General features: G+C 35.2%; 1 protein-coding gene across 1 annotated transcript; it reads right to left on the bottom strand.

Annotated features, from left to right (window-relative positions):
• Positions 1 to 225: 225 nt before the first annotated feature.
• Positions 226 to 13639, bottom strand: LOC121314868 (tubulin polymerization-promoting protein-like). The gene is made up of 4 exons (XM_041248593.1): positions 13539 to 13639; positions 3583 to 3897; positions 2570 to 2723; positions 226 to 1440 (listed from the first exon to the last, which is right to left on the bottom strand). The coding sequence occupies exons 2-4, from the start codon at positions 3891 to 3893 to the stop codon at positions 1240 to 1242; spliced, it is 666 nt and encodes a 221-aa protein (XP_041104527.1). The 5' UTR covers positions 3894 to 3897; positions 13539 to 13639; the 3' UTR covers positions 226 to 1239.
• Between the last annotated feature and the right edge of the window lie 226 nt (positions 13640 to 13865).

The following is a 13865-nucleotide window of genomic DNA, read 5'->3' as shown; positions in this document are numbered from 1 at the left end:
AATTTATGGACAAGAACAGTTTCAAAACCTATTTTTATGCATTCACAAACAGAGGAACATAAATTAGTCTATTGAAATTAGTCTGTCCTCTGTTATGGGAGGGTCTACATACTCGTCTACCAGACTAGGTGATGGACCCTCAAACCGATTGAACCCAAAATGCCAGTCATAATTATGATTACAATTATGGATGTTGAATAAGCATAAGTAAAAAAGACACATTTCTCATTCACATTTTTTTTTAATATATTGGATTAAAAGATTGGAAAAATAGACTTTCAAATATGTATATCTCTGCTACCTTTAGTAGGAATAAATCCGACTTAACAAGGTAACGCCACAACATTTTGATCATTTTGAACCAGAAAGCTTTAAATGGGTTGGGAAGAATTTGTGTTTTATATCTGGAACTGCAGTTAATTGCAGCTAAGCAATTCAGGTCTGGCTGGTCCACTTACTATAATCAAAGTTTATAACTGGAAATGCAGCAAATTTGACATAAAAATAGCTTCAGTGAGTGCTAAAGAACACTCTTTCCTTTTTTATATTCAAATAACAAAATTACCCAAACACTAAACGATTAAAAATGGCATTACTTATGACCAGGACACATACTTTGAAGAAACCAATTACAGGAGACTTAACAGAAAAATACAATACTTTACCCCAAATGCCAGCCACAAATTCTGACTCACTGTTTTAATAAAAAAACATGTTTAATTTCGGTCCAGTCCAACTTGGAAACAAATGGCATTTTAAAGGTTTGACAAATGTTAGCAATAAAAATACCTGAATTGTTCGAACTTCATGCACTTACTTGCATTAACCTTCAATTTCTTCTTGCAAATAGCTCTTTGTAAATGTATACAGTATGGAAACAGAAAAAAAAAAGTAATTTGTAGGTGTAGTTATCTTCTGTTGACATGATCATCGTTTTTTTTTCTTCCTATTTCTGGCATCCTAATCTTACAAATGTCCTTCTCCATTAGGTGGTGTCTCTGTTTTTGACGAAAATGGCAGAAGAAGATTGCTAATTGAAAAGATTTGTGTCTTTTGTGGTTATTTCATCTAAATAAAACCACATATATGGTTTACAATTAGCTAGTCTTTAGGAACGCTGGACCCTGATAATATATTGGCAGATATAAACTGGAATTTTGCTGAAGAGTGGCACTGTTTAGAATGTCTCACTGGAAAGATCAGGAACTTGTATACAGCAGTGTTAAGAAAGAGACATTTCTAGATTGGTTTCGATCCTTTCACTTTTTGAGCATATGTACCAGCATGTTTGTACCCAGGTACATAACCAGACATGTCTACCAATTCTTCTCGGCCTGCTTTTCCTTTCCCTTTTCCAGACTCGTCAAACCTTTCTTTATGGGAGCCAGTGAACTTTGACGTGTCTGTCAGCCGTGATACTGTGGGAGAAGCAACGGCTTTCTGTGCAAAGACAAAAAAAGTATAATTCAAAATTATTACTGCAAGATTTAGAATGTAGTAATTTTAATCAGACTGTTTTTATACAACACTATCTCTGTTAGTACAGTTGCATCCACTTGTTGCCAATTTGACTTCTCTTTGCTCAGTAATGTTAGTGGTGCTTAAATTGTAGGCACTGTTTAAAAAAAAAAAGTACTAATTATAAGTCATGTCTCTGTTGGAACCTTACTAGCAGCAACTACACTTACAATCTTGCTGAGAGTGTAGATCTCACACTCAATACAAAGTATTCAAAAAATTTAAACCAGAACAGGCTCTATATAAACAGATGAAATGTGTTAATACCAGCTTTTTGTCTGTTTTTTATTTAGATGTTATGACTTACAGTATGTCTGAAAGTGTTCAGAGGCTACTTACTTTCAAGTTAAGCGTATATTCTCTTCCATTCTTTGTATGACACACATCACAAAGTGTGCAAGAAATACACTCAGCTCGATTAGAAGGAGCCACCGAACAAAGAAACATACATTACTATGAAGGCATTAGCTGGTTATATTGACTGGTGACCCAGAATGGAAATCTAGAAATAGTACAATATGTCTGGAGGGAGTAGTCAGGGCCACTTGGTTAGATTAAACAATGTATTATTACCAAAATGCATCACTATTCAGTGGCAGATCTAAGAATCTACATCTTACTAAAACAAATGGCAGAGGAAAAAAGCTTGATAAAAATAAATTACATCAGCTCTAAACCCAAGAATAGATAAACTTGGTACATTTTTGCAGTATTCTTACAGTTGTTGTAAACACCCTTTTTACAGAAATGTGTGACACAATCACAGTGCCATTTGTATTATGCACGACATCAAAAATATGAATGAAAAAATCTTTAATTACTATTAAATGGCAACCAGTGGTTCTAAAAAGCTTGGGCAATAATTTTTCAAGAATATTTGTGACTATAAACATGCTATCCTCCATTTTTTCTGTAAAACCCAAACAGAATTGTAAATGCTATTACTCTATGTTTTAACAAAGATATTTCAAATGGGCCTTACCACAAGCAAAAGGGTAAACTAAACGACCCTAATATCTGAGTAGTAAAGGGCCTACGATGGCACTCTTACCGTTACACCAGATATGATGGGAGATTTTCCTTCAATCAGTTTATAAACCTCTTCAACAGCTTCTTCCCCTGGCTTGTCTTTAAAACGTTTTTTTGCAAGTTCACCAAGAGCTTCCTTAAACTGATCAAAGGTGACTGCTCTGCAAGGTTTTTTCCTGAAATATGAATTAATCATTTTAGATACGATTTTTTTTATGTTTAACTATTATAACACACATAAATTCAGTTTGCAGTTTATAGTACTTGATGCCTCCTGGCCCACCATTCAAAAACACATTGTTGGCATGCATTCCCTGACACAAAATAATTGTTAGCCACCCTCTTGTTTTACTGTTGGAACAATAACAATTTAAGGTGGGGTTAAAGAGATTATATATAATAAAAATAGAGGAAGGAACAAAGATAAATGTGTACAACAAAATTATTTAAAAGTTAAAAGTGCATAGCAACAAAAAAAACAAACATTTGTTACCATGGAGACAAATCACCAAAACAAATATCTATAAGGGGTCCAGAGTCTGGCGCTTGCTGTCATAGCAACATGCCAGCATAAACATAACTATTTTGGTTTATCTTTGAAAATGATAATATTTAAGTCAAATGTGTTAGGGTGATAATTCTACCTTTAATGTATACAGTTTTAACTGATGTTATCTTGTTTGTTACTCAAGAATGCCAGTTGGGAGTAAAATTCATACATCAATTGCTATATCCTTTCCAATAAAAATAATTAACAGTGACGGGTTAATAATGTCCCATCATAATGTAAAGCATGGCTTCTATGTTTGGGTTTAAATTCCATCATAATGTACTGCTACATTTTTTGTAGAGCACCAGAAACTTAATTTAACATTTATTTTTTCAATTGATAAATATGTTAAAACAGTACACTACACATACAGCTGAACTTGGAATTAACTTTTTCATTGTTAACATTAACACAAAGAGTAACAAGTTTAACTTGAAAAAGCCAACACTCAATATTGTGTATACAAAATTAAAGACAGTACATACTTTACTTTAGAGAAGACAATGTCAACATCTGTTAAAGTCACATTCTTTCCATCAATGACACAACAGTCTTTGCACAATTTCGACCAGTTTTTTCCATGCAATTCTTTTCCTGATGCTCGGGTGTCTCCATGAACAGCAAACTTCCTGAAAGCTTCTTCAAGTGCGCTCAGTTCATTTGGTGCTGACGCGCCTTCACTGGTCCCATTGGATTCGGAGGAGAGGCGACTGTGTGCTTTACCCTTCGCCTGTTCGCTATGTCTCACTGCTGTCTTGTTTGTAAGTTTTGCAGTTTTAGATTTATTGTCGGCCATTGTGCTGCAATGATAAAATTATGCAAAAATTTAAAATAGTCTGGTAGTATGGTGTTATTATATGCCATTATACAACTTTTTTTGTTGTATTTACACCAGCTTACGGGGGTTCTAGAAAATGTAAAATTATATTCATGCCACATATATAAGACCACTATGAAACAAGTAATGTAGCAAATTACAGTCAATGTACAGTATAGTTTTTTCTCAAAATATGCAAAAACATGTATTAGTGAGAAATATATTTTTTGTCTTAAGTTGTCACTCCCCTTTCTAACATGGTAGAATACAAACACAATAAAAAATACTGTTTATTAGAGCCAATTTAGGTGGACATTGCTGCTAAGCAATGCTTCCATGTCTAACAGTGTATTAAATCTCTGCCATGCATGTACAAGTCGGGTATGGGCAACTTTGCTGTTAAATACAGCATCACAAGTTAATTTGTTGTAAACCACTGGCAAGGATGTTAAATCACATATAATTATGGTAAAGCTCATTTGCTGGAATACTAAGTAAGCAAGGCAACTAATGATCTAATCAGAAACAAGAATAAGGAATCTTACACAGCACTGATAATAAGATATTGAACAGGTTATACATTAACAATGAGCAAATGTGATATAAATGATCCATTTCAAAGCTGCAGTGTTCCCATAATCATGGGGTTCAGTTTTATGTCTTGCATATCTGTATACAAAAACAGACTTTATTTGTTTATATAACCATATAATTGTTTTTATTTTTATGTGCTGGGACGACCATAGGATTGTGAACATAGGCTGTGCAAAAATGGCCATCTTGACTCCAAGCTGTACCTCCATTCCTGAACCAAGATGGTCGCCAGCCACACGACCTTCACAATTAAGAGTCAGTGCCACACCCTGGTCTCGTATATTGTAAAGCGCTTTGTGATGGTGGTCCACTATGAAAGGTGCTATATAAAAAATTTTACAAATAAATAAAGAAAAAAATGATTGGGTATGGCAGTATTATCTGGGCATATATAAAATATAGAGATGTACAGCCTTATTGTCAATTAAAGCAAAAATGTAAAAACCAAATAGTTCTGATGCTGTCTCTTAGGAACTTTTACAGTTGTAAAAGCATAGCACAATGTAGTACAGCATAGCAAAAGCATGGTAAACGACAGTAAATATAATAACAAAATCATGTAAAAATTATTTTTCTAAGTATTTTGAAAAGCAACAGGACACAATCAAACTACTATACAAGCCAACAATAATTTGTTCACAACGCTGCTTGCCATTTTATGGACTCCTTGCCGCATCTGTTCACCGTCTTTCTTCAAAATCTCCAGTGCTAGTGTTATTCTGCCATCCTTAACAATTGAAAGTCTCTCTTCTTGGGATCTTACTGTAAAACTTTGGTCCTCAGTTCGCATATAATATCAGATTCAACTAAAGACATTTTTGAAAATTAAATTGCAGATCCAAATCCAGTAGATGCGGCACCAAGCTGCGGTTACCATAGCAACAACTTCAGAAAGAGACTCCCCAATCAACTTTCTGAGGTGCTCAAGCTTTGTGCCTCTTGCAGCAGTGTGTCAGCACTACACTGTTCCAGCTTTCTGGTGTTGTGCTTTCGCTACTGCTGAAAATGAGTTATGACTTTTAAATAATGTCACAAGCGCTTCTATGGACTTAAATGTATGTAATATGCTTAACTGTGCTTAAATGTATTTCTCAATTAAAATAAAAATAATATGCAAAACCAAAATGTTTTTTTATCCTTTAGGAATTATTGGTGAGGCCATGCCTCACTTGCCTTGGCTGACGAGCCACCTCTATATCAAAATGTAAGTTTGAAATGCAGACAGATGGGCAGATGCCTTCAGATACCTCCAGATTATACATCAGGGTGCATCCATGTACTGTAACCCTTTCATTCTGATGCTTTTAACTTGTGCTAAATAATGTCTTTTTAAGTTTCATCATAATTGGATAAGCAGTTCTCTAGATCAGTGTTTCCCAACCCTGTTCCTGGCGGCACACCGTGTCTGCTGGTTTTTGTTCCAACGCAGCGCTCAATTGCTTAATTGAACCTTTCATTGAACTAATAAAGTGACCCGTTATTTTCAAACTCTTCGTTTGTTGATACGGTTCAATTGAGCAATTGAGCGCTGCATTGGAACAAAAACCAGCAGACATGGTGTGCCGCCAGGAACAGGGTTGGTAAACACTGCTCTAGATATTTATAAAGTGTGACAAAAACAAACAGGTCGGGCAAGACCCCTATACTATCAGTTCTCTGGATATGCAAACCTTTAAAATTACACAGATAAGGACAAGCATACAGGCATACATAGGATCATACAGAAGCCCTTGGGCCATGTGAGAAAAACTTGAAAGTTTTAAAGATGAAATAAAAAAAAAAAAAAAAAAAGTTTTTATTTTTTTCTCAGAAGGCCCTAAGGCTCTTCCGTAGCTTTATGCATTAAGCGTTACAGCTGGGGAAAAAAATAGAACAATGTTGATTTTTTTTTTTTTTTTTTTTTTTTTTTTTTTTAAATGGTGTAAGATTTGGGGCAAGACTAGTCGCTCGTAGAAATAGTAGAATGACTGTCAAAAACACAAAAAATCATGTTTTGACCACACAGACTGAACATATTATTTCCAGTGTTTATTACTACAGCTTTTATCATCAAATACATACACATACTATTTCTATGGGAACGCAATCAGTAAACACTTACATTTTATTATGACATATTGCAGCAAGTAGTTTCAATTATTTAAAATAATGTTAACTGCCTCTTTAAAGCATCATAATATACTCCTACATTTCCTTTCAAGCAATGTTCTGCAAATTTTAACCAAACAATTAACCCTGATACAGCATCTCCCACATTTCTCAAAAAACACAGATGATTTCTATCACTATTTAACAAACTTAAGATAATGAATTTAACATAGGCTTCTGAAGATGTTTCAGCCACCACATAGAAGCCCCATTCACCTCACCATACCATACTGAGTTTCTACCATGTTGTATTCTCAGTATCAGTACAGCTGACATCACTTGCTTTTAAAAAAAACATACTGGCTTAAAATGTCAATGAGAATAGTAAATGATCTGGAGCATGTTAGACAGGCAAATGAACTATCAGACCAACTCGGCTTATTCTCCTGGGCAGGTTTTTCACCGTCCTGTCTGAATGCTCTTCGACCTGAGCTGGGGTTGGTTCTATAATCGATCAGAGCCTGGGTCATTTGCAATTGATCCTATGTGTATACCTACAAGGTCAGTCAAGGTCAGCATTTAAGATGCAGTGTTTATTAAAAGTGAAGTCAGTACCTTAAATGATCTCAGAATAACAACGCTTTTGTAATACTCTGTGACATAAATAGAATGATTATTGGTGTTAGATTTCCTTCCAAACCTGTGAGGGCACTGTGTAAAGGAAACAGAGTACCCTGGACTGAACGGCCAGACAATTCATTCCCAGGGTAAGGCAGAAGTTGGTCATCTAGAAAGGGGGCGGAGTTACAGTACACAAAATCAGAGACCTAGAAGGGAAACAAAGTGGCATCCATGGATTGGCAGAGCGGTTGCACTCGTTTACGAAGGGGCAATGGTTGAGGGTATATAAGGGGACATAGCAAGGTGATCTGTTCCTTTATTTGTAGTTACACTGAAACCGGAAGGACCTGTGTATTGTTATAGAGAACCGTGAGTGTTTTGTTTGTTTTGTCTCTCTGTCTAAAACTCTGTTATTGTTCATTGTTCACTAGACTAGACGGCTAATACAATCCGGAGCTGTTGCCCACAGCCAGCACTAAATCCGGACAACACTGCACTCCTTGTTCACCATTGTTGCACGTAATAAAATGTACTTCACCACAAGTACTACAGCACTCATTATTATTTATGGGACTGCAACCCTTTACCACTATTAAGCTCTTTATTATTTGCTGTGTGGTCATCAGACCATTGGATTATAAATAAAACAAACCACTTCACCCGTACTCCCACAAAGAAAGATAGAGAATAACAGAATACAGTTGTACTGTACATCGAGCTTGAAAAGAATACCAAAGGTTACAGTACTACATCTGCTGTTCTGATTATCAATGCTCAATCAAACCAATATACTAGTACTGCAAAGTGTCTATATCTTCAAGAATAAGTGCAACATGTATTTATTTTATCTGTTTTTCTTAAATGCCTGAAATGTACTGTAGGTACATACCCCATGAGTAAATAAACGTAATCACATAAAAAAAAAAACAGTAAGGCATCCCCCTTGTACCTACAATTAGTGAGGCTGTGCAACGTTATTAGGTGCGTTTACAAATACTCCGGATCGAGAGGATAAGAGGACGGATTCCGGTCACTTGTTTTCACTGTAAACGCTACTGAGCAAGTTCCGGAATCCGTCCCCTTATCTTCTCAAATGTTGAGTTCGTATTCAGGACTGAGAGGACAAGAGGACAGATTCTGGTCACTTTTTTCAGTGTAACCGCGCTAAGGATGTATTCTGGAAAGATTGGAGAACTCCAACTCCAACTCGAAGCATTTAAAAAAGTAAGTGTAACGCATTTCTATATTTTTTTATATTAAATATTGATAATATGTTTGATATATCAATTAACAGTGATGGCTGCATGTTCTTTTGTCATGTAGTTTACATTTTTTGATGTGTAGCGACTACTGGCTAAACCTTATTGTTTTGCATTACAGATTTTGGAAATAATGTCTGAAGGATGCTTGTGCAACTTCACTGATGAAAAAAGTAGGGTTATATCTATCTGGAGAGAAGACAGGATCTAACGAGCACAAAATGGGCAGTGGAAAAATCTGTCACTACAGCAGACTGTGGGCTTCTTTTTTTTTTTTCTTTACGCATGCTCAGAGTCTGCTCCTGTGAGAAGTACCCCCTGCTGTTTCAAGCAAGTGTAAATGGATTATAGATTATATTATGTATATAGATTAATTATACATTAATGTTTTTTAACCATGTAAAATATACCTGCTACTCCAATGTATTAATGATTTCATTAGCAAAGTATAATTTAGTGATTAAAACAGACCAAATGTATTTTATTATATGCAAAAAAAAATAAAAAATCACCCCTTTCATGTCAAGAAATGTTTGTTTGAATATTTAAATATTTGTCCCAGCACTAAAATATAACACAAACACAAAAGCCTGCAACTAGCTGCAATACACTGTATTGCATACAGTAGATTAAATGCAATATTTGAATATTTCATTCCCAGTTCCAAAAAGTAAAAACAAAGTATGATAAATGTTATCCACCCACAAAACATGAAGTAGACAAAAAAAAAAAAAGTATTTTATGTCAAGGGCCTGGAAACCTCTGATAAACTGTTTAAGACCTTTTCACCAGAAGATGGAAGTAATATCCCTACGCCTCAAGCATAAAAAGGAAAAGAAAAACATTTGGGAACTACAAAACCTAAACAGCATGATAAATGAAAAATAAACAGAATGCACATTCCATCGCAACAATACCCCAGAGATTTACGGACTATTAAAGCAAATCCGACTGTACTGTGATTCCTTCAGTGTTATGGTATTCCTTTATTGCTCATCTTAATACCTGAAAATTAAACTTGCACTATGACCAAACCAGTCATTTAAGAAATTTTAGGCACTATTATTAAATCAATGGAAACTTAAACATCTGTGTTAATTCTAAAATGTATTTACCGTGTCCAACTCCACCAGCGTCAATGTGCCGTACTGCTATATAGCTGAGATTTCTTTTAATAACTATAGAAGTTTCTTTGAAAAATTCTAACAGACAGTACATGTTTTCAGGATTAGTGTTTTGATCCTAAATTACGGGTGGCCCCGTTTGTCTTTAAAATATGCTCATGTTTAAAATATCATATCCTTGGCCATTTCCTGTCTTCACTGTCTTAATCTTCATTTCAATATGAATTTATGTTTTCCTTCTTGAGCGTCAAGGCGTTATTTATAATAAAATATGTATTTCTATTAGTTTATTTTATCATCCTTTACCACACCTCTGTGCTTTATGCTTGTTACGACAGTCTTCTTTACAAGGCCATTTATTGATATCTGAATGAACAGGCAGATTAAAAAAGATCTTTTGCACTTGCTTGCCCTTTACCATTAGCTAGTCACTTTTTGCTTCTTAATACTGAAGGAGTGGTGCATATAAAATTGTTCTATGTACAAGCAGTACAGTACTCTTATACTAAACTTGCTTTGACCCACACTACATCAGTGATTACTTGTACAAGCAAATATATTGTCTATTTCTTCCCCTATGAATGACGCATTTGAACAGCTACACTTTGGGCGACATCTCTTAGGAACACCAGCTGCAAGCCAAGTTCCAAAAGACATGACAATAGTTCCGTGCACACTGCCTCCTCACAGTGATCTGACATATACTATGTAATGGTCAACCAAACACTAACTTATTTATCCATTAGACCAGCTCTAATCTGGTTTTACAATTGGGCGGCACTGCTCGAAGTTTACTGTCTCTTGGTTTTTTCTCAAACTCAAGCAATAATCTCCAGTATTTTTTGCTTTTGTTTATTGCATGATTGTGGCCATGGTTTAGTGCTAATTATTCTTATTCTAAAATGTGGTTCCTTTTAATTAATCCATGGTTGCAAAATTACAGATCACAGTGCACCTGTAGAAATTACATATTCACATGCCCACATGTTCTTTGACATTGCAATAAGCCTCATATGAATCAGAAAGTTGGCAGCTTTACCTTGCCATCAAAGACAACCAACAGTGCCATTCTGGCAGATTTAAAGGATAATTTATTTTGGGTGTGAGACTAAGGAGCCTGGAAAACAAAAACAAAACCAATGAGTGTACAGCAAGTCAGCGACTTGTTGTGATACTGTCCAGAAAAGTACTGTTATCAATGGGGTGTGAACACTTTCTCAGGGAGGGTAAGCAATACATACACACACACACACACACACACACACACACACACACACACACACACACGTGGTGCTGCTGATAATAATCTCACTGTGCATTCCCTTATCTACTTACCTTGCATCAACTATTGGAAATTTACAGCAAGTTGAAACACAGATCACCACACCCATGAGCCCATGATTGCATAGACAAGCCAAAATGCATGCAAATACAGAGGGTTTTTAAAAAAAAATTATTATTATGAGCCATGACCTGAGCTGTAAGGAGATTGTAAAAGTTGGGTTGACAAAACTGAAGAACGAAGTGTGAAATCCTGAAGAGGATGTGTCAATGTGCTCCTTCACTTCAGCACAAAACTGTTTTCAACCGCCAACATTCACCATGATACCATAGGCCCATATGGAATTTGATTAAAAAAACACTTAGCTGTAGATAGGACCAGGTCAACTATTGTTCTAAGCAATTACTTTTTTTTGTTATAAGATAACTCCAAAGAATAGCACAGCAGTCTCATAACTACAAGGCGAGTATATTAGCATGTAGAAAAAAGGCTATTTTACTCTAGGGGAATTCATCCATCATTTTATACCATCCCAATGGGAGACACTGGACAGGCATTTGAAACCCATGTAAACCAAGAACCTGCATCTGGACTGGGCTGTTTCCATCACCCTGGCACACATTCAACAAGTCGACAACATATGCGTATTCATCTTTGTTTTAAAGACGGACCAAACACCCAATACAATGTATTTCAGTACTGGAAGCACACATGACATCATCCTTTATCAAGCATTCGATCTCTGGGATTGTAAAATAAATAAATAAATACAATTATAACACTGTACTAACAAAAAACAGGGGTCAACATATGTTATTCAAAGTCTGGCAGTGTATACAGAGTGTTCTGTCACAGATTAATCAAATGTTTATCTGAACCAGCTCCCAATGGAACTATGTATTAGTCTATGTGAGAAATGTCTTCTATGCTCAGTCCTGATTAGCACAAGCAATGTTGTGAGCAGGAGAGGTCAGCAAGATTTTAAAAATACATATTCCAGCTCAAAGATGGTAAACTATTCATTATGTAAACAAGGAAACTGATTTTGCCATGCTTGATCAAAATCTGTAAAGATGCCAATTAAACCTGAAGTTTAAACACATAACGTCTGGGTTTGAGGGTCAACACATTAGCTATTGGTATACTGAGCCAGTCTTCATTAAGCTGCAATTTAATGTGAAAGTCACTTGCAGTGCCATAGTGATTACAGAATTGAGGAGGCTGTTTCTTCTCAAGGAAAACATGCAGTGATCTGCCAGGTTATGGGTGCCAAAATCTTAGCTTGAGTGCATAGCAATTGCTTTTGTAGTGTGTTCAGAATAAATGATGCCACACTTGCAGGTGCACAGAAAGTCAGCCTCAATGGGCTATTTCCATTTTAAAGCAGTAAGAAGGGTTTCTGCCTCTGAGAGCCAACTGTTCACTTGCTTTGAGCTGATTTGTAATTGCTGTTTAGTAAGATAAAAACTAATAATTTTCTTCAGATTGAATAATTTTCTTCAGATTGATTTTTTTTTAAAGTTCTCCTTCTAAGATAAACTGGACAGGCCCAATATTTTGTGATTTTTTTAATTTTTTTTTTCAATAATGGATAAACAGATTATATAACTAAATATTCATGTCTTATAGGTATATTTTTAAAATATAAAATTAACCTAAATTACTGCCAAAAACTGCATATTTTATGTTATTTTATGACACAGTTTTCAGATGTACATGACAAATCATGCACATGAATTCTATACCTTTTCTTACCATCGTTTATTTTCCCCATAATCTTTTTTTCCCCATAATCAATTTCATAGATCTGAAATAACCTGAACAGTGTTTCAGAACTGCAAAACAGTGCCATACTATATTACTGACAGCACCAAAAAAAAAAAAAAAAAAAAAAAAAAAAAAAAAAAAAAAAAAACCATAACATTTTTAGGTATCCGTCATGCAATTCACGTTTTACTTTTCCTGCTAATACTTGTAATCTATAAATAGGAACGGGTTGATGAAATTCCTTTAATTCCCCATTTGTTTGTGAATCTTCCTTTCAAAATATACAATCTGCCTAAGGAGGCACGATCATGCTTCAGTGAACACTACAGTGTAACTTGTAAAGGAAAACATAAATACACGTAAAGGCTCATGGTTACATAATCTACCATTAGCACGGATGCTTCTTTTCTTGCACGGGGATGATGATTTGCCCATGACTTTCTTTATCGTCTTTAAACACATTCTCTGCTGCCACTTCGTACACAATACTAAGGTTTGGTTCAAACTCTTGATTTTACTTGATTAAAATAGATTTATTGCAGAATGTGCATCTCACAATGAGACTGGCAAAACCGAAACTAAAAAAAGAAAAAAAATCCCATTTAAATGCATGAACTCTCAATGTCGTGTTTTGTAATTACAAAGGAACTTTAAACAACGTCTGCAGTCCAAACATACAGCGATAAATAGTATTGTATAAAATAAAGCTTAAATAATATATGTACTGGTATCAGAAAAAAAAAAAAAAAAAAAAAAAAAACACAAAAAAAAAAAAAAAAAGCAACAGAATGGTCGAACAAGAAGCAGCGTTACAATGTTGCAAAACTAGTTACACACCATAAAGTTCAATACACAATTAATAATGGTAGCATTTAAAAAAGGCATTCACCTGATTATTGGCGGCTACCTCCTGCGTCAGAATCCTGTGAAACACTGGTGCAACACAAACATGAAGCAGAATGATACTACTTTCACAACTGTATTCCACTTCAACCCAGTCCGCTGCTTACTGATTCATTGATTGGCTAGTTGCAAATCTTTGAGAACTTTCCAATGTTTTTTAGTCACTGATTGGTTGTATCGTTGTCACTCGGGTGAGTTACAGCAGATGTTTCGATGGATGATGTAACATATTTCAACATGGATATATTTCGTTTTTAACCTTAAAAGGTTAGGTGTTGAGTTACTTTTATTTTAATTATCACGCATATAGCAT

This window comes from Polyodon spathula, chromosome 4, assembly GCF_017654505.1.
Source record: "Polyodon spathula isolate WHYD16114869_AA chromosome 4, ASM1765450v1, whole genome shotgun sequence".
Taxonomy (NCBI): domain Eukaryota; kingdom Metazoa; phylum Chordata; class Actinopteri; order Acipenseriformes; family Polyodontidae; genus Polyodon; species Polyodon spathula.
The sequence above is the reverse complement of the archived record's forward strand: the minus strand, read 5'-3'. Positions and strand labels throughout refer to the sequence as shown.